The sequence below is a fragment of the Oreochromis aureus genome, linkage group 16, assembly GCF_013358895.1.
Source record: "Oreochromis aureus strain Israel breed Guangdong linkage group 16, ZZ_aureus, whole genome shotgun sequence".
Lineage (NCBI taxonomy): Eukaryota > Metazoa > Chordata > Actinopteri > Cichliformes > Cichlidae > Oreochromis > Oreochromis aureus.
Genome location: NC_052957.1, coordinates 17,976,603 through 18,003,393, shown reverse-complemented (window position 1 = coordinate 18,003,393; position 26,791 = coordinate 17,976,603). Strand labels below are relative to the sequence as shown.

General features: G+C 39.7%; 1 protein-coding gene across 1 annotated transcript; it reads left to right on the top strand.

Annotated features, from left to right (window-relative positions):
- The first annotated feature begins 13,781 nt into the window (after window positions 1-13,781).
- On the top strand, window positions 13,782-25,407 carry LOC116319322 (protocadherin-17-like). The gene is made up of 4 exons (XM_031738616.2): window positions 13,782-16,250; window positions 17,428-17,486; window positions 17,639-17,808; window positions 24,704-25,407. The coding sequence occupies exons 1-4, from the start codon at window positions 13,782-13,784 to the stop codon at window positions 25,279-25,281; spliced, it is 3,276 nt and encodes a 1,091-aa protein (XP_031594476.1). The 3' UTR covers window positions 25,282-25,407.
- The last annotated feature ends 1,384 nt before the right edge of the window (window positions 25,408-26,791 follow it).

Here is a 26,791-nt window from a genome sequence, read left to right as displayed (position 1 = left end):
CTACATCATCACATCTCTGCCACCATGCTTGATAGATATGAGGTGTTTATGTTGATGTGCTGTGTTTTGCTTTTACCAAATGTGGCGCTATGTATTGCGGCCAGATACCTCCACTTTGGTCTGCAACATTGCAAACCTAAGTTGTGCTCCCATGATGTTTTAGAGAGAAGATTTCTTCCTTCCCAAGCGTCGCTTTTTCAGGTTTTTTCTAATTATACTGTCATGAACTTCAACATTTAAAATGGCCTGTATAGTCTAAGATGTAACTCCTGGATTGTTTGCAATTTCTCTGATTGCAAGATTGTGGTATATTGTTAATGCAAGCTTGTTGCTCTAGACCATGCTTTTACAGTTAGGCACATTTTCTGATCTTTAATCAGCCAAGTGCATTTGATTAGCAGACCCTAGCTGTCACTCACTCTCTTAATTCCTATGGAAGCAGTAAGAACATACTTAGTTTTTCACAGGACTCCATAGAGCGCTGTCAGTCAAGGCAATGCCAAGTTGCAGTGAAACTGTTACAGCCCCACATGCTGGTGCAACGACTTATTAGTACACCTTTTGTTATTTTTTCTCCTTTACTTGTCACACAGCCAGTAGCGCCTCCAGGATTTTTTCATAGGGGTGGCCATATCAGGGCAACTGAGAATATTTGGGGGGGGGGGCACTGGAGGCAGCAAATTTTGGGGGGTGGCCAGTGCCCCCCCAGCCCCCCTTTGGTGCTTTGGTGGCGCCGCTGCACACAGCAAGCTACTGCTGTAGCCTGGATAGCTCTCTTTAGCAGAACTCTGATATCAATTACTTACAGATCATAAACAAAACAAATTATACTTACAGGACAAAGCATAAGCACATAATATTCGCTGTATAATGTGTTCATCATTTTTGCTAAAATCCCCAATTTGTTAGAAGAAATTGGTGCAGTTTTTTTGTGTACTGATTAATTTGGCAAACGACATCATAAGTTCAGAGGAACTGTGCACTGAAAGTCATGATATTCCCTAAAATTCACTAAAAATGAACAAAATGGTACTCTGTGGGTTTACAAATAGAAATATTTGCCTGTATTTGTTGCAGATTAGGAAATTGGTACCATTATGTCAGATATTTGTCAGAGTTTTGACATAAGGAGCACATTTTAAAGGCGAATGTTGCTATATAATATAATACAGAGGTCATCAATTCATTTTAGCTCCTTCATCAGTCATTATTGATTTTATATTATTACTGTAGTTGAATCTGAAATGTATTAATGTTCATAGCATGAACCACAAACAACAAACAGGAATGTATGAGCTTATTTCCTTAAATTTGAAGAAAATAAATGTAAACAGTTTAAAGAAATTCATTGTCTTAGAACTAAGAACATGCATAGGTTAGTTAGGTTAGTTAAGATGTATTATATCTTTTGATTCTGTCAGTTTCAATCAAACTGGGGTGAAATTGAGTCCATATAGACAAAGTCATCTTACACAGACCCTCGCTTTTTATCTATAAAAATATTACAACCTGAATAATTAACTGCACTCTAGCCTATGGCAGCACTAAATAACAGTGCCAGTATCTGTCTGTTCTATTTTGGTTCTTATACCACTAGGGGGAATCATCATGCTATGGAACCTCAAGAAATTACAGCCTGCCCAAACATCATTTACACTTATGGGGCACAGATTTATATACTGCAATCTTGTTAAAATGAAGTCTCAAAAAATATTTTAATAATCAAATAAAAAAATAGGTATTTTCATGTATTGTATTGTGACTGGTTCACTGAAAGTAGAAAATGTTTCTCTTCAAAAGCAGGGCAGTGTAATCCATGAGCTCTTGCTATGCTTTTACAAAACATCCACTTTTAATGGAGTTCTAGTCTCACACGGAGCCTGTGTTCAGTAGTAACATCACGCAGCACAGCATTAATGTGTCAGTACTTTTACTTTCCCAATACTATTTCATCTTTTTCCATTGTATAGCTCGAGACTTTTCAGTGCTGTTTACATAATTCTGTTAAGAGCTTCCACTGATTTAAATCTGTCGGTCCAATGTGGCATCATCTGGAGGCTACGAACGTGTTGCATTCAAGTCTGATGAACAAACAAAGGATGAGTACGTTTTGAGGGGCTTCTGCAATCAGATCACTGAGTGCTCATTTTCAGCTGGAGCACATCTAAGAGTAATCCAGTACCATGCAATCCATATTCTGCTCTTTTATCTTTATCTCAAACAGAACCCCAAAAAAAGGAAAATCAAAATTACACGCAATATAGAAATAAATATATATTCCATTTTCTTTCTTTTTGCTTCAACTGTAATTATTATTCATGGATTAAGTGGAAAAAAGTGGAGCAAGCTAAAGACCATTACAGAGAATATTCACAGTGATCGCAATATAAAATATGCATTTAAATCCCAATTCGGCTTGTATTCTGGTTGAGCTGTTATTATCCGTTTTCAAGAAAACAATGATCATAGCATTCTCATCCAGAGTATACATAAAGGACCTTCTTCTAAGCATCTTTGTTATGTAGCATCTATGCAAACGGAATGTTTTACCTAACCAACCTCAGGCACAGTCAGTTCGTTTTGTTCTGAATACGGAAATGCATACAAGGGCTTGACAGCATTTTTGCCACCTCAGAAACTGTGTAGTTGACCTCTGCCTTTAACAGTAATGGCCCTGCCTACAGTTCTGTATCTGCAGACTGATTCTGCTCACACATCGAGCTTTGGTCCTGTGCTGATGATGATAAATCTGTGCCAGTTGTTCACCAGTTGATTGTGGTATACTGCTGAGCAGGGAGAGTGTCTCATTCATTGTGTCAGTGTGGGCCGTCATGGAGACAGCTGCCAAAGGAAACACGGCTTTTATACTATTCTCCGCTATATGGGGGAGAAAATTAGGAGAGAGAGAGAGAGAGGGGGAGAGCGCAAGAGGGAGAGGACAGAATAATATGTTGCATCAATCAGTCTAAATGACTTGCTTATAATTAGCTAACAATGTTTTGTTTCTTCGGTTCCCTGAAGTTATTGGTTCACAGTTAACCTTGAAGTAATTGGAAAGGCTCCGTTGATGTTCCCCAATCTGTATGGAACTGACAGTTTATTTTTCTTCTGCGGATGGCTTCCCTCCTCTTTCATGTTGCTACAGTATTTATGAATTAGTTTCCTGTCACTTTACAGTACAGCCTAATACTAATTGGTGGCGAGATATATGGGTTATTCACATCCCACTAGGTGGCACGCAGTCTTCCTTCCTTCCCGACATTAACATGACTGAGAATTGTCGAAACTAATAACATGGTGTTGCGCTGGTAATACTGCTGCACAAATTACACCTTCCTTGAAAATGGCATAATCTCAAACATAAATTTAAACACCAAGGCTCGGCAGCCTCTGCTTCTCCAACCAGTCCCTGACATTTTAATTTGATGCTTCATCTGCAATTAGACATGCACTGCACACAGATTGGCTTATTTTTATTTAGTGAGAATCAAACATTCACTTTGGATTCCTCTTAATTTAAAAGGAGAGACTGAGAGAGACTTAGTGCAGGGGTTTTACCCTCACTTCTTATTAAGTTTTAATAAGTTGGACAGTGTCTCGACTGAAAAATGAATTTAGCTGTCATGCTTTTGACGACTACCATATTAGTGGCATGCTAGGACACAAACTGCTAGTCCAGTTGTCAATAAAAAAGGCCGAATGTGTTGTGAGAGAGGATGATGAGCCGTGAATGCAAGAAAAAAAAAAACGCCGCTCCTCATTGTTTAGATTTGTGAAAAGAAAAAACATCCACATATAAAAGAAAGACAGTCTGTCAGTGAACATCTTGGCATGTTTGTGCTTTGCACAGTTTTGTTCCATTTCAATTTCACACTGAAAAGTGTTATGCTTTTTTAATTTTCTGATAGTCCCTTGCCTCTGTCGGCCACTTTGCAGGATAGATATCTGCCCAAGAAGTTAATTTAAATGACTTTTTGAGGATGGTGATTGATCCATTGCATACTAAATAACTTTCCAAGCCTAATATGAAGTGCCACAGCAGAAAGAATAAGAATGTGTTATGAGCTCTTCCAAATCACTCCCCTATTGTAGCTATCTATTATCAATCTAATTATGTAAGCGCTGTTCGTTTCATGGCTCTCACCTTAATCCCACACAGAATACCGAATGTAGTCACTGTCAAAACCACTAATCTTATAATAAATGCACTGCAGTGTTGCATGCTGAATTCGAATCCTCACGATTCATTTTTCAAGGGCTTTAGGCTCATATTCAAAATATATAAAAACAAAAAAGCGGTTTGTTTATTGTTTTGCTTTGGATTCTCAGAGATCACAGAGGCTGAGGCAGGTTTTCTTTTGTTTACCGAGGAAGATCACAGCCTGGGTCATATTAGAGATGTTTACTCCTCCTGTCAAAGGATAAGTTGTAAATTTTAGCTCACAGGAAATGAAAGATGTAGTGGCATGCTGAGTACAGACACCAAAGTAATGTCACCTTGAGTGAGCATTTCTCTTGTCTGGACTGGCAGGTGATATCAGAGGATAAACTCCATTTTGACCTTGTGTTCACTCATCTCAACAAAAACACAGGAGAAGAACAGCATTTAAAAAAAGACAAAAAGAAACACCCGTCACATTTCAAATATTATTGCTTCAGTCAGCTGATATCGCCCGGTATGGCTGCCGATAACAGCGCTTCATTCTGTCTGGGGCAACGGAGCAATGTCTAGGCTTGATGTTAACGTTGTTTATTAAAAATGCAAAAAAATAAAATAAAAAAATTAATTAAAAAAAACAACAACTACTAAACATATCTTCATTAATATTCACTCCCGTGTAGGTGTGATTGATTCCATCATCAACCAAGTTATTTTGGTGACCAGCATAGGAACATCAAACACCGTGACCTCCATTATTTCCCCTTTGAAATTGCATTCACTTTATTCACCTCTGTGGCTCTCCAATACCTTGAATCATTTCTCCTGGGAGGTGTTTTTTTTCTAACCTGCTGCTTCTCTGCCAGTCCTAAGAGCAGTGTAACCAGCAATTCTCTCACACTGTATGTGGGACACTTGAGCTAAGAGTGAGATGAGACATCTGGCACAACCTTCCCGAGACTGTGCACTAGATTCAGCTCAGTGAAATTTAGACAGAGACCCCCAAAATAAAGTAGCACACATGTTATATTTATCTTGATAATATATGGCTCTTCTGTGGCAGGATTCAAATTCACCCTTTGATACTGAGTTCTGTGTTTGTGGAAAAAGATACAAATAGATTTAAACATTTATATGTCTTTGTAAGTTATTCTGGGCCTATGCACCTCTAACGTCTCACTAAATAAATAGGAGTTCGAAAAAATAGAATGAACCTGGGAAAAAAACTCTGACTTCTTTCCAGGAGTTAGAGGAGAACATACACACCACTCGTGTCTGTGCTCTAAGAGTGGCTCTGAAGCCAGGTGGAAGTTAGATTAGCTTAGCATAAAGGCTTTTACCACTGGGGAAAGAGATGCCCTAGATATCACCAAAGCAAATTGTATCCCTGCCACCTCTTTAAAGCCCACTAATTATCAGATTTTGTTTGTTTAATATCTACACAAAATGAAATCTGCTAATGACAATCAATCATTTTGGTAATTACAAGCAAGGTTTGCTTGGTTATCTGAAGTCTTGTCATCGCAATCAAGATTAGACTGCAACCAGTAGGGACACTGCGCACAATACAACTTCATCTGCAACAAATTTATGTGCAATTTTAAGATCATTCTTTGTGTATAGATAAAACAAATGAGATATATTGTGTTATTCTGTGAGCTTTAGAAGTCTTGATAGGCTTATATCAGATCTAGCCGAACTGTTTTTTTTCTTTCTTTCGTGCTCCACATGCATCGATACGATAAGAGTGGTACCAATCTTTTCTTTTCTTTTTTTTTTTCTCTTAAAATGTTTTCACCAGTAGGATTACTGATGCGCTTATGTAATGTGCCCGTCTATGAGCACTCCATAACTTTTTGCCCTTTTCAAAGTGCTTTTCACTTCTGTCTTCATTAGCAATACAATACACTTTTCTTCATAGTTCTCATACTGCTTCAGTTGTCATGTAATCGAAGAACTTACTTCTTGGTATAAGATGCTTGATGATGGCCTTCTTAAGCTTTATCCACTCGTCCATTACTTTCTGGTTAAAAACACAAAACAACACAAAAAAACCTTGGTTAGATTGCAGTTTGATGGTGGACTTTGTAGTGTTTTTTGTATTTTGAGTGTGCGTGTGTGTGCACCTGGAGAGGTGTGCTCTTCTTTTTCTTTTCTTTTTTTTTCCCAGTCTCTTGTTCTGGGTCCTTACCATTTCCTGTAGCCTCCCCTACAGCTGTCCCAAGGGTTTTCATACACCATCCCTTAAGTTAAAAACATCAGTTTTAACTTAAGGGGTATCTTCTCCTTGGAGTGTACTTGGAAAGATGTTAATGTGTAAGCGTAGGCTGGCAGGATACTTATAGCTCCAAGACTTTGACTAGATACTCTTACATTACAACAGGAAAGAATGACTTCAATTGAGCAGACAGCCTTGTTCGAAGCCTGAATCAAAATGTCCAAATCTGTGATATTCCCAACATAATCAAAGACGCAGCAGCTGTGTTGCAGGCCTGTTCTGAAATTTGAACAGTAAGTTGTTGCTGGAGTCGCTAAAATCTGCCACGTGACTTTAGAGCGCTGAGGTCTAACGAGTTAGGACATGAGGTCATTACTGAAATGAATAATCAATGTATCTTCAGGACCGTGTGATTCTTCCTTATGCTTGCAATACTTTACAGCTCAGGCTATTTACAATTACAGGACTCATTTGTAATACAAATTCCAGATCCCTTAATGAAGCCTAGCTGAATGGTAAATTGTATAGATTTACTGAAATATTAATAATGTGCGAGTGTTAGTATCTATTTCAATATATATTACCATTTTTTATGTACACCTTATCAAGCGGCAGACATGAATTAATGACTCTATTTGACTGTATTCTGACTGTTAAGCAGTTTGTGCTTAAAATTAATGTTAGCCTTTGTGTCGTGAACAAAGCTTAAAACTAGCAATTGTGACCAAATGAAGCCAAATTAAAATTATTTAATATATTTGGCTCACTGATGTTTTGGCTTAGTCAAAGGTAATTAGCACCAAATCAGACATGCCTTTATGTAGCACTGACCCCCAAACAAAGCTCTTTTTAAACTCTTTTTTTTCATTTACTGCAGAAACTCTGGAAATGTGCAATTGCCGGCTTTGGCGTGTGTTTCCTTGTGTCTTATAATTGCATTCACGATTCCAGTCTGAAATGTTCAATGTGAACTGAATAGGAATTCAGCTCCACTAAAGTACCTGCGAGTTTTGCCATCCTAATGTGTTTTGTGTTTGGATCACAGCACAGCATTGCATGCTTCTTTACCAGACTGATTGATGAGCAGGCAATTTGTGAGGTTTTAAGGTACATATTTGCATAAACTCTTAAAATGACTGTCATATTTTTAACTCCTTACCCCCCACCCCCCCACCCCGACACACACAAACAAACAAAAAAATGTAGATTTGTTTTCAGAATTTATTAGGAACCAACACCCAAAACTGCACTGGGTGCTATGAAGACTCCAAAATGATTTTCAGAATTTATGTTTTAAGAATTTGGCAGACAGATGCTGTAACTCCCAGATCTCTAGAGAGCTTCTTTAAAAATCTAATGCAAAAACATCAACGCTTTAACCCATACACTCTAGAGAGGGAGGTTTGACTCCGCAGTTCTGATTCAGAATTGAAATGTTGGAGAATTGACACATTGACCCTTGAGGATTTGCATTTACATGCAAATCCACAGCTGGTTTGTAGCAAAAATAATTTATTCGACACGTATCATGATAACAAGGCTTGTGAGATGTGTGAGTCTCCTTTTGTTGCATCCACAGAGAGGCAAGCAGCTCTGCTATAAAGGTGGATATGAGAGAACCACATAACAATTGTCAACCTGCAGTACAAAAATGGAAGAGTAATGGCCACTAGTAAAAGGCCAAGATGTGGATGTGCTGTGCAAAGAAAACCAGTGAAATAAAACAAAAACATATTTTTTATCCTTTGACTATATTTATTGCCAGAAATGAACAAGAAAAGTTTTTATTCCATATATACAGAAAGACACCTATAAATTAGGGAATATTCCAAGAAAGTGGAGGGAATTACACGTGTAATGGTCTGGTATTTGAGTGTGCTTTGAACTGTAACATATTAGTGGAGACACTTGAAAACTAGATTAGGGCAAATAAGACAAGTCAGTGCACTAGTGAAAAAAAAAATCCTTTCAATTGTTGGACAACTTCATAAAACACCAAACGCCACAAATAACAAAGTCCACTTATGGGAATAATTATCGAAGGACCAAAGGAGGACATCAGGTGAGGTTTCTTACATCTGCTTCCAAGACTCGCTGTAGGGTTGGGGTCAGGTTAAACATCATCAGAGATGGATGGTTTTAGATGAGGTCAAGTTCCAGTTAATGAAAAGTTAAGCACATATACTTGGAAACAGATCAAATCCCAGTCCTTAAATACAAAGGTGGTCAGGGTTTATGGATGGGTCAACACAACACAACACAACACAACACCAGACAGTAACAAGGATGGCTGCTGTTTACTTTCTGTTTCAAGCTGATTAAACGTATATTGTTTTTATGAAATGACAAAAAGTCCTCTAACCCTAAAGACAAGTACTATCTTTCTTCTGCCGACCTTGCTCTTTCATGGTTGAGGTAAATACAAGAGACTAATTTAAAAATAAGAGCCTGCATGCCTGAAAATATCATAGTTTGAATTAAAGCTAATCTAAAAAGTAATTAAAAATAACCAGTCCTTCACCACAGCACTGTCACATCATAAATGGCTTTTTTTTTTTTTTTTTTTTATTCAGCCATGGTTGTTGACAATTTATCTGTGGCATTTCTTCTGCTTCAGGTATTCTCTTACGGGTCATATCACTGGGTAGGAACAGCTGACCTATATGGCTGTTTAGGTTTGGAGACTCGTTGGCAAATAGGGCATTTCTCTGGGACTATTTTCAGCAGCAGATTAATGCACATTTGGTATGCCAGTGAATTATGACAGCTTGTGTATATGGGACTAAAAATAAACAACAGCTCCCATGTTAATCTTAATGAAGAAACATGCTACCCAGTGCAACAGTGTCAACCCGTCTCCCTATGAGATTGTATTTCTACAAGAAGCAGCAGCAAATATTTTAATATATTTTGAAGGAAATGTAAACCTGCCCCAATTACATATTCTATTAACATAATAAAGAAATGTTGTTAACTAACGTATTTGGCAAGTTACAAAAATGTTTTACATAAAATTTCAGTGAAATGTTTGCTGACAGTGTATTTCTTATCATGTTGGGTTTGTATTACAGTATATAATAGCGCCTAAAACTAATCACACTGTCACTGAACTTTGTTATGGTTGTGATTGTGAAAGCACATGGTTAAGGTTAGAGTAAGTTCCAGTTGTGTCTCGATGCAGAACGGCGACTGCAGTCATCAACATTAGATGAGACCACAGTCTTTTCCTAATCTTGCCTTAGTCTAACCACAGATGGGGCTCAGGATGCAAACCTCTCCAGAGTCAAAGTCCTATGCTTTGTGCCATCTTTCTGCTGGTCCTTACCTCTTACATTCCAGGCATCACTTGTCAGTCAGATCATTTTATTGGCATTGTTGGATTTGGTCTTTTTGTTGGGTTTGTTGTGAAGAAAAATAGGGAATATGGCCAGACTTATGTTTTAAGAAGAGTGCAAAAACAGAATAGATGAAAATAGGACATGACTGGACTCACATGCAGATAATGTTTATTTTATTTGCTGCAGTTTCAAGATGTCTGCAGTTACCTTTACTGAAGCAAACTGAATTTGTTTTGGGGTGGTCAAAGAACCTGAGCAAAGAAAATTGCATGTCACCAAAAAAAACTTTTTTTTTCTCCAAAAACAGTATGTTAGTATGTTATTAACCCTCTGAGGTGTACGTCATCATGGGTGGTGATCATAAACTAATCCTGTGTTTCAGAGAAAGGCAAAATCGACTCTTTTGGAAAACAAGAAATGTGAATAGTTTTTGATGTGTGTCAGTTAAAATGATGGTTTTCTTTGTTTACATATAAACAAGACATGGGAGAACAATTTAATGAAAACAGAAATTACATATAGCCTAGGTCTGGAGGTAAGATTGGGGTTGGAGTCATCAATGATAGTCCTTTAGACTGATTAACCCCTCCAAGGGTTATATCAGTCTCATTTTTCATCCAAATTCATTTATTTTTATGAGGGAAATATTCCCTCTTCTTATTTCTTTTTCAGGCATGCCTATTGCATAAACAGGAAAAACTCAATGTCCTTCCCCCAACTTTTAGTTTCATTCTCCTGATCCTCGCCCCACTAGTAGATGGCATACACCCCAGTTTAAGAACCACTGCCTTAAAATGTGGATATCATGTTGTGTAGAATGTACAAAATAGATTTCCCTTTAATCCCTTCGGCAGGTACATTGAAATTCAGTTTCAGTGTTTCGGTACAACTTTTTCTTTACATTATGTTGGCAGCAGAAGTTTCAGAGGCAGGCTTCTCAAAAATCTTGACACATAAAACTAAAATTTTCTGCATGAGTGGTTACAAGAATAGGGGAAATAGTTTTTGGTGCTTGAATGAACTGTCCCTTTAAGATGGGTACTCTGCTGAAGAATCATGACACATCGATTATGCAGGGATATGGATCATTATTTCACAGTAAAAGACACATAATAGTGGGCTTTAAGAAACTTTACAGAAATACAGACTTCCTTTTATTGCAATATAGTAGTGTAATGAGAGTAATAGTTATTACTGGATGTCACTGTTCTGTGTTTACTTTGACCATCATACATAATAGCTGTTGTCACTATTGTAACTGTTTTTCTTTACAGCTAATAGGGATGCTGTCCCGACCGTTGCTGTACAAATTATTTTGTGTGCGCAATTTACATCTTTGCAAAATGTCTCGTGGAGGAATTTGTTTGAAGAAGCTGATTTTCCCTTTGTTTACTCTGCACCAAGATTCATTGACTTGATCATCATTCCCACTCACCACCATCAGTATTCCGGTGTGCAGCTTGAAGTGTGGTGCAACCAGCAACGGGAGCAAAAACAGAATGATAAACAATTTAATCTCACCTCTAATCACGCTTGTGCAGAGTGGTAAGTGAATGACATCAAAGAGATGCCAAGATATTACAAGTATGCTTAAATGAGCAGTGTTTTGCCGCTTCAACCCCTGTGGAATACAACAGGTATGATTTTACACCAGCCAAATATTGTGCTTTCAGGTAAAAATCAATTCGTCATAAAACATCCCTGTGTTTTCACTGCAAGGAAAGCAGCAGAGATCGTGGTTCATACTCCAGGGCGGGGACAGTGGTCTCATTAGAGAAACTTATCCATGACAAAGTCATCAGCTTCTATAAGAACAAGGCAGCCAAAGCCTCACATTAGGATGTGGCCTATTTATTATGGATATGAACCACCCTCTCATTCAAAGTTCAGATCATATTAAATGGTATGACTGTGACAATGCACACACATTTGTCAATAGCAGTTCTTTCCTGAGGTTTTAACATAGACTGAATGATAATTAGTTTCCCTTTGTTGTCCTTATCTCTTACCTGCAGAAATGGCCAATTTATGCAGGCTGCACCCTGGCCAGGCAAAGTTGATGCTCCCCAGAGGAGGAAAGCAGCCATGTTTCAGACAATGAAAATGAACTCAGGGACAACTCAAGGTTGATTTAGATCCTGGGCAACATGGAATTAAATGAGAAACCGGGCCACACTAGTTGACACAGCTTCCTCTCAGAATGACTCTGGTATGGTACCTGCATCACCAACGAGCCCCATGCGTCACTAAGATTTGGTCAAGTGAGGGGGGAAAAAAATGCAAATGTCATATTGTTGAAATGCTGAGTGAACTAAATGTCAGTCCATCTTTTTCCATATGAGATATGAGATTGATGTGGATAGGCTATTGAAAGCAAGTGTGATAGATGCAGAAGGCAGGTTATACCAACAGCTGTGATATTTGAGCTGTGAAATAAGCCTTGTTATTTTTTTTTTCAGAGGAATAAGCAGTTCTCTTATGTCCTTTGCAGAGATAATCCTGAAAACACCCACAGTCTGTCTCTTATTTTATCTCATGGTTAGATTTTCTCAAAACTAATGACAACAAGGTGCAATGCAAGAGACAGGTGGTCGCCTGTTATTTTTTAATAATTAATAAGAATCTTTAGTTCTGAATAACCAAAGATGTTCAATGACACCAAGAACATGGCACTGCAAGGGGAAGAAACGTTGAAACATTTTTATCAACTTTAATTTCACATTTTCCACACCATGTTGGCCGTCTGATCCACTTCACCTTAAAAATGATCACTTGTCAAGTCCTCACCGCTTCTACTACCTCCCAGCCAAACACATTTCACCTATCTTTTCATAATCCCTAGTTCACTTCCACATGTATTAGGAGCAACATCCACAAGCACGTTTTCCCTCTGATGCTGCTGCTCTGTGCGCGCACATCAGTAAATGAATCACGTAGCACTAGAACAGCCCTTCTTCATGCGATCTTGCCAGACCTATTGGAGAAACCCCCAAGGCAAGATCTGTCACTGTTCACTCATTTGCTGGAAGACGATCAGAAACTATGTTAAATGCACCAAGAAACAACCTACACCGGAGTGTGTTATAAAGGCGTCGAGAGGATTCCGGGCAGATCAGCTCACTGTGAAGGGAGCAGGTTTCAACAGTTGACGCGGAGAGAACTGAGCGCAGGAAAAGCGATTAATTTTGATTATCTGAAATCTTCCAACAGCCTTCTTGTTTTTTTGCATTTTCTGGCAACGTTTACGGGGGCAGTGCAGATGAGCATTGTCCGAATGAAGGATGCGAGAGCACTGGGTCCAATTGGACTGGATTATGGGATTACTGGACTGATTATAGGACAATCATCGGGCAAAAGTCGCAGCCGTGCTATAGATGCTCTTGAATGACGGGAACACAAAAGGTTGGACAGGAGTAGTAGCTCTATATCCTGCTTTTATTCTACTTTGTGGCATGGGTAGGCTGTATATGCTACACGAGCAGAACCCATATGCAACAGTGTGCCGCACAGAGAAAAAAGTAAATGCATTGCGAATGGTAACATCGGCCAATGCTGCATTTTGAACGGGCATGTCAGAATTTGCTGTAGCCTAGGTGTAGATGTCGCATGAGGGCAATGCGCTTTTGTAAGCTACGGTCTAACCTTCACCAGAGAGATTCAAGCGCTTTAACCTTGGATGCAGGAGGGAATATTAATACTTTATAGTCATCGATTATTCATTAAGTCCCCCCCGTGAGAAAAAAAAAAAACAACGAAAAAAACCCAAAGCATTTCTCGTACACGATGTTGAATTTGATATTTAATTCATACATCAGGTATCGCCAGGCGGTCATCTTTGTTTACAGAAAGAGTTCATCATAGCCGAGCGGCATATGAAAGAGGTTAAAATACCAATTTAAAAAGAGGTAGCGGTTCACGCATCGATTTAGTACCTAATTAGCCAGAGATCGGCGTCAACCACATGCCGGGTTCGGGTTTAGTAGTCTAGGTTTGCCGTAATCAACAGGTTGAAAGTCAACGAGGATTTTTTTTTCTCTCTGCCACTACTGCGGATCAGGTTGAAGGGATGCGTCTCTCTGTACCCGTTTTCTTACTGCTGTGGGTTAAAGCCCTGACATTGAAAAATCTCAATTATTCTGTCCCGGAGGAGCAAGGACCTGGAACTGTTATCGGTAATATAGCAAAAGATGCCGGATATGGGACCATGGAGAGAGGGAAAAAATCAAACTTCAGAGTACTGGAGAATTCAGCACCACATCTGGTGGATGTTGACCCGGAGAGTGGACTAATCTTCACCAAACAAAGGATTGACAGGGAGACATTATGCAGGCGTAACCCAAAGTGCCAGCTGTCTATGGAAGTGTTTGCAAATGACAAGGAAATATGCATGATCAAGATTGATATACAGGACATAAATGATAACTCGCCCAGTTTCCCTTCAGATCATGTCAATATTGATATTTCAGAAAACGCAGCTGCTGGGACACGCTTTCCTCTCACTATTGCACATGACTCAGATTCTGGGGAAAATGGGATAAAGACCTACCAGGTCACAAGAGATGATTACAATACATTTTCTCTGGATTTAAAAGTGAGAGGCGATGGGACTATATATCCGGAGCTGGTGGTTCAGAGACCTCTGGATAGGGAGGATCAGAGTCATCACACCCTCCTTCTCACAGCAATAGATGGAGGGGAGTATCCAAGATCGGGCTCCATGCAGATCAATGTCAGAGTGACTGATTCGAATGACAATAGCCCGGTTTTTGAAAAATCCTCTTATGTTTTAGAGATTCCAGAGAATTCTCCCCCTGGAAAAGTACTTATAGATTTGAACGCCACTGATCAAGATGAAGGAAGTAACGGGCAGGTGGTGTATTCCTTCACTGGATATGCATCTGAGCGAATACAAGATTTGTTCTCCATCGACCCCAATACTGGCGTCATCAAGGTCCAGGGAGAGATTGACTATGAAGAGAATCCAATCATAGAGTTTGATGTGCAGGCTAAGGATCTGGGGCCCAACCCGATACCAGGCCACTGTAAAATTACTGTCAAAGTGCTTGACAAAAATGACAACTCGCCAATAATTAGTTTTGTTTCTGTCCGGCAGGGAGCCATCAGCGAGGCAGCGCCTCCAGAATCTGTCATAGCGCTGGTCAGAGTGACAGATAAAGACTCCGGCCGTAATGGTCAACTTCAGTGCCGGGTACTAGGAAATGTACCTTTCAGACTGCAAGAAAACAATGACAATTTTTATACACTGCTCACTGATAGACCTCTGGACAGGGAAATGAAAGATGAATACAATGTAACAATTGTAGCCAGAGATAATGGGATCCCTTCTTTGAATTACACTAGGTCATTTACTGTAAAAATCTTGGATGAAAATGACAACGCACCACGCTTTACAAAAGCAGTGTATGTGCTACAGGTGCCTGAGAACAACATCCCGGGGGAGTATTTGGGCTCCGTTTTGGCCCACGACCCAGACGTGGGTCGAAATGGGACAGTGACGTACTCCATTCTTCCGTCACATATAGGAGATGTTTCAGTCTACACATATGTGTCTGTTAATCCCACCAATGGAGCCATATATGCCTCCCGCTCTTTCAATTATGAGCAAACTAAATCATTTGAGTTCAAAGTTCAGGCTAAAGATGGAGGATCACCTCACATGGAGAGCACTTCTACAGTTAGAGTCAGTGTTCTCGACGTCAACGACAATCTCCCGGTTATTATTTTACCGCTTCTTCAGAACGATACAGCGGAAATCCCGGTGCCTAGAAATGTAGGTATTGGATACATTGTGGCTACAGTGAAAGCAGTAGACCATGATCATGGAGAAAGTGGACATTTGACCTATGAGATCACAGAGGGAAACGATGACCACCTGTTTGAGATGGATCCAGTGGGCGGAGAGGTCAGAACTGCCCATGCTCTTTGGGAGGAGGTTGCCCCAGTGGTTGAGCTGGTGGTGAAGGTAACTGACCATGGCAAGCCCCCCTTATCTGCCGTGGCTAAGCTGATCATTAAGGCGAACACAGACACAGCAACAGGAGGGGGATCCAGCGCGAGTGGGGAACAGCAGCACTGGGATGTGTCCCTGCCCCTCATAGTTACCCTTTGCATTATCTCTGTCATGCTCTTAGCAGTCATGACCGCCATCGCTGTCAAGTCCAAGCATCAAGATAAGGAGGCTGGGAATTATAACTGCCGCATGGCTGAGTACTCCAATCCTCCAGTGGGGAAGGGGAAAAAGAAACGGATCAACAAGAGTGACATCATGCTGGTTCAAAGTGAGATGGAGGAGAGAGATTCTGCGAGTCGAATGAACGTGGTGAGCAGCCCGTCTCTCATCACCTCGCCAATTTGTTTTGACTACCAGAGCCCCCTGCCACTCACACTGCCCAGGTCAGAGGTCATGTACCTGAAAACCACCCCAAACAGCCTGACAGTCCCCAGGGCAGGTTGCCACTCCAGCTTTGCCGGGCTTAGCACAGACACTCCAGCGAATAGGATGTCAGTGATACAGGTAAGAAGGATGCTGCACTGTGTTCTTTATCTGCCCTTTATTCTTGCTTATCTGTACACACTGCTTAGCCATACTGATCTGACAAAAGAAAAGTAATCGACTGAAAAAAAGAGAAACTCTGTCACTGTGAGCAGACATCATTATTTTCACTTTTTCTCCCCCTGTTATGATGCTCTGAATCATTCGCTGCATATAAAGTGTGATACGGCAACTTACTGTTGAATCGTATTCGTGTGCTTCAAATGGCATTTCACTGAGGAGAGTTTTTTCTCTTTTTTTTTTATCCATAGCAGTATTTGAGAATCATTTCGAAATTGCTCAATCTTAAGTCTTCTCTTGGAAAATGGTACAGTTGGTCTTCATAATCAGAAAGCACTCTCAGTTAGACATGCAAACAGTGTGAGTCTTGAACAAGGCTGCTGTGACCCTGCCAGATCTGCTGCTATAGAGTGAAAACAAAACCTTGCCTGAAATGTGGGATTGGACAGGTGTTTGAGCAGCTTGTCCGATCACATTACTGAACCAATGTGCACCAGACAGCGAGATGCACACAGCATAACCTTACAATCGCATTTTTCGCTCCCCGCAAATATGGGCCAGATCCACCAGCCCGTATCCAAAGTTGGCACGATAAGGCCATTAATAGGGTCCAGCCATGCCTTGTAGAGACGGCAGGGTTGAATACACGAGCCAGCTAACATGCTAATTTGACAGCATCGGCTTGTAGTGCAGTTTAGCACAGCAGAATTATGTGTTGTAAACGATGTAAATATCTAGGACAGTCTCACAGACAGTCTCATTCGGAGATGATAACGCAGATGACAAGGCCTGGCACTGTCACCAGTCACTAGAGTATGTGGGTGTGATCAACACAAACACATTATTGTCAAGATAGGGGGGAAAGGATGCTGATGACAGTGGCTAATGCTTAACTCTTCGCCTCGCCAAGGGAGAGTACATATGGTCACAATGGAGATTTGTTCCTCTCATGATTTCGTCACTGCCAGGTGCTCAGCAGATTTTCTTGAGCAGATTTTCCACGTGCTAGAGTAAAGAAATTCGAATCTAAAAACTGGATAAGGGAATTTCTTTTCCTGTCTTAATCTCATGTTACTTGGGCTGTCAATTAAAATTTTAACATGGTCAATGTAAAATATTATTTCCCTTTCATTTTTAGACCGAAAATTTTCCCTCAGAGCCCAATTATGCTGGCAGCAGGCAGCCATTTGTTCAAAGGTAAGAGCACTAGCCAAAAACGCCCTGACCAGTGCATTTAGCTTCTTCATTTTTGTATCAAGTCAGCTGACTATGGCTATCAAACAGGAGTTAAGAGGTAAGTTAAGTTCTTTTTTTTTCTTTCTTTTTGTCCTCTTCCTGTTCTGCTGCAGCTCAACATTTAAGGATGCAGAACGAGCAAGCCTCCGAGACAGTGGCCATGGTGATAGTGACCAAGCTGATAGTGACCAGGATACTAATAAAGGCTCACACTGCGACACGTCTGCCAGGGAGGCCCTCAAGATGAAAGCAACAGCAGTTAATGGCCAGCCTTTTGAGCAGGGTGAGTGGACATCTTAAAGATGCCTATCGGACTCTTGCACTAGACATTATTTATAGTTTATCCAGTGGGAACATGCATGCACCTCACTGATCTTTAAGTGGGGGTCTACCATTTTGGGGGTGCAGCCAATGCAGCCACTTCTCCTGTCAAGAAGCTGAACTGTCATTAGATGCTGTAGCTGCAGTTCCACTTTAACTTGCGTGCAGCCTGAGCTGTGTTTCAAAGATGACATGAAGGCACCAGAGAGGAAGGCAGATGATAGTTTAAAAGGATAAAAGTGTTCCTTGGCTGAAGGTAGAAACTGCAAACATCTTCTGTCTGATTTAGCTATCAAACCACCTCATATGCATGGCAAAGTGTACCTCCGTAGGTGCCTTTCTTTGATCATGTCATTATTTTAATACAGGTTTGTCACATACATGTCCTGAATAAGATGACAGAGACAAGAAAACATGATCGGCACTTGCGGTGCAAAATGACAGATATTTATGGTGCAACACGACAGAGAGTTTCCACCTTTTGCTTGGAAAGACTCAGCTGTTATTGGTTTTGCTGTGGTTGCACTGTTTTGAGAGGAGCCTGCTTTCCGACTGAAAATAGAAATGTTAAATTTTATTTCACAAATCTGAAACGATCGGCGCTGCCAGGAGTATAATCATAGATGACTGTCAATCTGTTTCAACCTGGCTGACCTGATAGGGTCTGATATATTTAGCTATTGTGGATATAAACTGAAAATATGAGAGCAACTCTCAGTGGTAAGATAAAAGATAATGGGGGACTTGAGTGAAGTGGTGATGTTTCTCATTTCCTTGTCTGCACCTTGGAAGAGAATGGCTGTGGTCATCATGTCCCTGTGCAGTACTTTCCACACCATTTACATTGCTATGTACTGTTTGTTTGCAGCATGCTCAGGAGGGCAGAGATGGAAACACTCTTGCGGCTGCCAGAAGGATGTGCGAATCTCTCTCTCTCGATCTATCTCACTTTTATATATGTGTGAGTGTGAGTGTGTGTGTGTGTGTGCGTGCTATGAGGAATTATGGTAGACCAAACTTGACTCTGTGGGAGGTGTAAATTCAATCACTTTTTTTGCAGCACATTTCTGAATCTGATTCAACCCAAGTTCTAAGGCCAATCACATGAAGAGATATTGAAGGAGATGTTTTGTACATGCAAAACTGATTACTTACAAGTGCAGCACTGACGCTTCGCTTGACAGGAATGTCAGTTAATTTATAGACCTGCATTTGTAAGATAAGAGAAAAGCGATGAAGTCGGGCTTTGCTTTTAATATCAACATGTTTTGCTAATGGCTTCCCTGCTTGCTTGTGAGGAATGCAGTTAAAAGGCAAAACTAATGGTTGGATTAAACTCTGTTCTCTCTCCTGGGGTTGGTCAGTTGAACATTAAATGGTGTCACTGTCCGCAGACTACAAGATGGAAGGTCTACATTATGCATTATGCCTTAGACGTGATCACACACACACACACACACACACACACACACACACACACACACACACACACACACACACACACACACACACACACACAAAACACCCTCCAACCCACATACTCCTTCTGTCTCTCACTGTCTCTCTCTCTCACACACACAAACACACACCACACAAACATGCAGGTACATTTATTGAACAACAAAGCCACTGTTTTGCAGATTTAGACAAGATAGTGCTATTATCCAAAATGGAGACACCTCAGAATTTTAGTTCCAAATGCACCAACACAAAAGCTTGCGGGTTAAGTAGTATTGCTTTTATGTCTTTACCTTTACCATCCCTCTAGTCTCCTGGCTGCTTTGATACAGGTAATATATGCACCTGTGCAGCTTCCACCATCATGCACTCTGAATATTTATTCACTCTCACAGACACCAGATGCACAGTGGGTATGTTGCTAGGCTTTCTCTGATTCTATTTATAATGGGCAGGCAGTTTCTTTGTTTTTGAGAACACATTATTGTTGCATTCTACAGTTGCCCATAAGATCACAGCTATTTGTCACTTTGTCATGTTTCTGTTATGTGGCGGTGTAAATGCAGCAGCAGAATACATAAAGGTGCTCCGTCGTTTCAGAGCACGCATTTAACAAAATTTTACTCAGTGATAAATGTAAAATGGAGAGCAGGCAGAGCAGATGAAGGCACTCCCACTTCATTTAGCCTGTTTTAAACTATCAAAATCCCACAACAACTAACAGGACTGCTATACAAGCTAGTGTGCCTAGTTAATTTCCTATGTATATATTGTGTGTTATAGAAAAACCTGTAGAGTAGGACAATAAAACTGAACAACATGTCCTTTTTGTGCAGTTTACAAAATTGCAAAAAAAAAGGGGGGGGGATAGCTTAACCTTCCGAATCATACAGACAATATAAACAGTTAATATATGCCTTTTAATGCACTTCAGCTGTTAATTAATATGCTTGTCCTAAGCTATAACTCCTCTTTTGGGCACCCAAGTGGAGACTGCAAAATCCCTAAACACATATATATTATAACTGTAGTAATATAAACTATTTCATAATCTTAATTGCAGGATAGGATAAGTTATAGCTTTTGATAGACACTATAAGCTCATGTGTATGAGCCTATATATGCTTAAAACTACACAGATGCCATATATACAATGTTTACATGCTGGTAATACATTCTAAGCAGAGAGGTCTATAATGTAAAGTATTATCTGAGTAACAATTTAATCTTATATAATATAAACATGTCTTTCAATTACTCTGGGTTTTCTAGCACCATACAATAGTGCAAACTGCAAAAATACCTTACTCTGTTGTTGGTGTACCTTCTAAGCACATACATCCTTTTGCATCAGCATCATCTGCTTGCTCCTCCGCACTGGTGATAGGCAGCATGGAAATGAATTCAGCATCTCCCTGCTTCTCCTTGCTTATGCTTATTGTTCTGGCCTTGTGTATCTGTGCATAAAAAATACTTTTCTCTGTGGCGGAGAAAAGAAGACGGAGAAACACAAATGCACGGGGCACAGAACTGTAATCTGGGGTGTAGATGCATCAAAGCGTATAGCACTTACAATATGCAGGATCTGTGTTGCAGTTATGCCAAATCAAAGCCATAATTTAGTTCTCTCTTGTAAGATGCTTTTTGAGCAAATGCATATTTTGAATCCTGACAAAGCGCCATAATAGTTTATGCTAAGAACGTAACATAAGTTCTTACAACCTCCAGCATGAGAGGAAAAAACCATTGCTGCCTGAAACCCAGAAATAAAAATTTGTTTAGTAAATCTAAGAGTTGCTATGGCTTGTCAACATCTACTTGTGTTTTCAAAGATACATTTACACATCGTACTGACCCAGTACTAATGTTAGCGACCAAGAGAAGACTTTATTTCTACTGTTTAGATACAGCTTTAACAATAATCACAAAGGTTTCTGTTGTTTACCTTGCATCTGACAGGCCACATGCAACTTAATAAAAACTGTAAAAGCACAATTGATGATGATCATTGACCTGAGAAAACTTGACAAGGCACATGTTACGCTTATATCTTATATAAAAATAAATAAAAAAAATTTAAAAAGCAAAATATAAAAAAAAGATCATAAAAAGATCAAAATTGCCAGATCATGGGACTAATTATTAGAGCTATCTGTTAAGAAAATGTGAGTCTGTGTGCATTAGCTGTGCACTGACTGGTTTAATTCTTCTCAGAGCACGTCTCACATCACACATTTATATAAAGAATCTTCAATCCTTTATATAAATACAATGTTTGTTATGTTTACTTAGCTGGGAATAGCAGCAGAACAACTAGCAGCACACAAAGGTAAAAGGTGGGGTTTTCATTTAGTGAAATCTGCAAGGTCTGTGTTTATGCATACACTCTTATATTGTACATATATTTATTACTCTCAGATTTAGCCATTCTTATATTTTGCTTGTTTTATGTTATTGTATTTTTGCACACCTCTGTTGCTTGTGAAGCTCGCACACAAGAATTTCACTCGCATGTACTGTACCAGTCTACCTGCACATGTGATGTGACAATAAAAGTGATTTGATTTGATATGCTCATTTTGATGCGAGATCTTTGTATAGAAAACCTCAATGTGGAAACATTGGCCTATACAAACAGACAAAAGTCACATCTCATATACAATTAGGAGATGACATGATTTAAAATTACACCTATTATTCCCAAAAGTCTTTACTTTGCACATAAAACACACACAACGTTACAAAGAAATGACTGTTGCCCTTTCAAGAAATCTGTAGCACACTGAATGCCATTTTAACATTTGTTGGGAAAAAAAAGTAAAAATCTTTCCCTTCAACATTTTTGCAGACGTGGAATCTGTAAAACAGTTCTTATGTAAATTAACAACCCCATTTAAATCTGCCCAGTCCTTATAAATAACAGTTCCATTATATCCTATGGCTATGTGTGGGTGTATTGGTGTTCGTATACTTGAGCAGCGGTATGTGATAATTGTGGCATGTACTTTGCAAATGAGCTTCCACTGGCTGTGTGGCACATGGTGCTGCTTTTTACTGCTCTTGGGGGTTTTGGCATAGATGACGTATCTTTTTTTTAAATTTTGAACTTCCTCTTTGCGGTTCAGTATCCTCCAGCAAACTGGTCGAGGCCAGTTTATGCGGAAGGTACTGTTGCCTTTGAAAAGGAGGATCTCTCCACCTCTTCTAGGATGAACGCGTTCATGTGGAGCTTCCTCTTATTCCAGGCTGTGTATTCCCATCCTCATCAAAGCCGGGTTTCAAAATGAGATCAAGTGCCTCATTCAGGGTTACTCATTTGCTCCACAGAATGGCATGTGAGCAAGATAGAGGAGTCTTATCTAGCTAATCAGAGTAGCATCAAATCATGTGAATTAAATATTGCAGTTATTTATATAAATGAAATACAAGTTTTGATTGGAATTTTAGTTGCAGGAAAGTGATTTTTTATTTATGAGAGCGGAATGATGTGAAGATTTAACATCATATGTGACAAGATTGTATTAGCGCTGTTTGTGTCCTGTTTTGTTTGTGTCCCAATCTGTATTAATGTCTCCCCCATTCAACAATAAGCGTACAAGCCATCTATGTCTTGATGCATGCTCAGTCATCCAGGTAAGGAAATGCCAGAAAGTTGATTCTGTTCGTCTGGAGATAACGGAAAACACTATCCCCAAGTAAACAAAATCAATTTTCTGGGATCTACAACATGTAAATATTTAATCAAATACTAATCAATTCATTGTTTGAATTTCTTTGTATATTTAGTGAAAGGGTACCTTTAAAACCTCAAAGTAATCACAACAAATGAAAACGTATTTTTTTTAGATAAGTTTAATCAGTCAACAGAACAATTGGAGGATTCTTTGAAATATTAGTTTTACAGATTAAATTGCAGTTTGATTTTCATGTATAGCAAATGAAAGAAAAGTAGGATTTACCGTCAATTTACAAAGACGTGTTTGACATTTTTATTCATGTGGCTACATGCAAGACATCTCATTGCATCATTGTCAAATTAATTTCAATAGCAAAGTGTAATGGCGTCAGGAAAAACAACACCTTCTACATCATTACACCATGGAAATTGGCTCCGTGGTACGTGTTGCTTTCTGTGTGCTTATTGTACCCCTCCAGGGCTGGGTGTGGTGTGAAATGTAAACGATGGATTTACAACCCAAATATAGAGCGCTGTCCATTTCTCCTTTGTTGCTGACATTTAGTACCATGAACACGTTGTGCAGTCCTGTGTTGTGGTGTGCCGCATCAGCCAATCAAGCAGAATCTACTGCAGCCATGGAATATCCAGCGGACCACTTAAATCACCAGTACTCAATACTTTCAGTGTGGATTATATTTAAAGCTTATTGTTTGGCATTTTAAAAGAAGCTTATGAGAAAGATTTAACCTTAATTTTAGCCAGCGTCCAAAGACAGTTGTTTAGGGAGCTTGTTGATGACTGTTTACTACAGCAGAGGTCCACAAGTGTTCAGAGAACAGCTCAGTTCACAATATGCATCCACTAAAAAAGATGAAAATGTGCCAATGAGCCCCTGGCTATGCACCAGAGTCCTTTAAAATAAATAAAAGAAACACTCAAGGTCAAATGGCACTTCCACAATCAAACTAAAATCCACTGACTTGGATATATTATTTTAGTGTTAATATGACAGTTTTTGAACTCCCTCCCAAACATTCCATCTTTTGAAGTTTTAGAAAAAAATACACAAAAATGAAAATAATGAGCCCGCACAATGTCGAACAACATCCCAACTACGGAGTGTTTCAAAACTTTCTGGTCAGAAATGGTGAATGCAGTCATGCAAATTCAGGCTTGTTTTTCTATCTTTTTTTTGTTTATTTCACACAAACGTCTTCTGATGGAAATGTAAATGAAAAAAAAACATCACTTCCTCTGCACCAGATGATATTTTCCAGGAAACACCTACACAGGTTGTTGAGAATAGCAGAGCGAAAAGATTTCATATATAGGACGAATCATTCATTTGGCACAATAACGGAAAAAGAAAAGAGTAAAATTAACTTTTTTTATATGACTTTTTTGTGTATCAGTACTTTAAGGTTGCATCGTAAGCAGTTTTTAGAATGAAAAACATGCATTGCTAAATTCAAACCCTCACATTTGCTGTCTCAATAAGCTGCTGTTGCTATTTATTCTGAAAATGTCTGGTGACACATACTCTATATCAACAAAGATACTTAGCTATGAGCTGGTTTTTAATAGCATCAAAATTTGCATCCGTTTGTGGCGTTTTATTATTGCTGCTCATCCTTCAAATGCCATCTACATCATCTTCTATTTTTTTTTTTTTACTCACCCCAGCATGGTCCAATAACAAAATGTTTAACTGTTTTTACAGAGCAAGACAAATCAGTCCACTGCACCGATGAATGTCGTGCACTGGGACATTCTGACAGATGCTGGATGCCAAAGTTACGGGTAGGAAGCCAAGCAGACAGCGCCGATAATCGCACCAACCTTTTCATCCCTGTGGGAATGGATGCCATGGTAGAGACAGAGATTTATGGCACCATCAGCTGCAACAGCAGAAAAACCCTCAGCACGTTTGGAAAGGAACAGCGGGACAGTACAATCCTTGTGGCCAATGTCAAACCTTACTTAAAATCGCAGCGTGCACTAAGCCCACCGCTCCAGGAGAGTCCATCTGCGTCTAGTAGTCCCACCAAGAGTAGCGTGCCCCCGGACTTGGCCAACCAAGAGTCCAAAGAAGTGAGGGACGGGGGTTCAGACAGCAGTGCCTATGGCCCTCCAGATGGCCAGTGCTCCCCACTGCACACAGAATTGGAGGAGCCCTCCTACCTGACCTGCGAGCTCAGGCCCAAGTCCCTGTCAAGCAGTCTCATTCACAGCTCTGTCATCAGCCAGGAGTGTGGAGGGTCAGATTGTGCTCTCGACCCCCGGGACTCTGGTAACTGACAGGTGGGGTGATCCCGTTCTCTCTCACCTGCCAGGGGTGATGATGATATCACAGATCAAATGACCAAGAGCTGATTTAATTTGACCCACAGAGGTGTTCAGACACGCATTGTAACCAAAAACCATCTGCTTTGTATGTCTTTTCTTTTTGAGTTTGTGACTTGTTGTGTTCAAGTGAAATATGTGTCTTTGACTGCCGTGAACGTTTGGGGGTGGGTGGGGGGGGGGGGGGAGTGGGGGTGGGGGGAGTGGGGGCCAATCAGTGCTTACCTGACTACAAGTGTTTTCATAGTGTACTGTACCTGTCGATTTAGGTGTCTGTATTTTACACATTTCAAACTCCAATTTTGTGAGGCTGTTGAACAAATTGCTACTGTTAAGCTATTGAGTCCTGTCTGCTTTTGTACAGTGAAGCTTTCTGTCTCCATTTAGTGTATAAGGAACATCTCTTTGAATATCACAGCAACTGAAATACATATCAGTGACGTTACATTCAAAAAGTGAAGTGTCTTATGAACTGTTAATGGTGGTGCAACAGGGAATGTCCCTTTTCATAAAACCATTTGAGGTTCCTCGAAAAACAATTTTTTAAGAATGTATTTGTAATTTTATTGTCGTCCTCTCTGCAGTTTATGTGAAAATAAGCTGAGCTTACACGTGAATGTGGGCCACTGTACTTGTTGTGTATTTTATTAAATTTGTATACACTGTGCGTGCATGGAAGGCAATTATTTTTGACTGGTGACAACTTCTGAAGCTGTCTTGTTTATGTGAGAGAAGTGCTTTTATGTCTACAAGGTGCTTAATGTGTGTTAATGACAGATAGCACTAGTGACTCTGCAAATGTGCCAACTTTAGCTATATACTGTATACCAGCACATGTGACCTAGCAGTAATAAAGATCTTAGTCACAGAAACTGCTAAAGAAAATCACAATCAACATTTTACACAGCTATTTTATTTAATAAAGGCAAATAAAAACAGGCACTGTGTATTAGTGCACCCACCAGAAGACGCCTTGACTCCCTCTGCTCAATGCTTTTATTAAAAATATGCATCGTACGGTAGAGATGGATACATTTTCAGGGATATTTTTAAATTCAAAGTCATCCCAGCTGCTGTCAGTCTGGGCTACTTGTGATTATAGGTTTGTTAAATATGCATGTTTCCTGACAAATGATGAGACGTGACTCTATGAAAAAAAGTGACATTCAGCAGTAACAAGCAGTTACAAGCAAGGACTTTTGCAACGAATTCTTTGATTAGATAAAATGAAAGTTTAATGATCCCTGTGGGGGGAAGTAGGTCATTGCAGCAGCAAAGGATTGAACAAATAGTGCTATTAGAGGTTATCACAACTATAAGCAAAAAAAGAAAAAAGAATTATACATCAAGCACAAATAAAACATCTTCACTGTAGCGATTTCAAGGTTAGGAGAACCTAGCGTTTAATATCCAGTGTTTTATAGTCTTTTACTGACTGTACAAAATGTTCGATATTTGCTCCCTT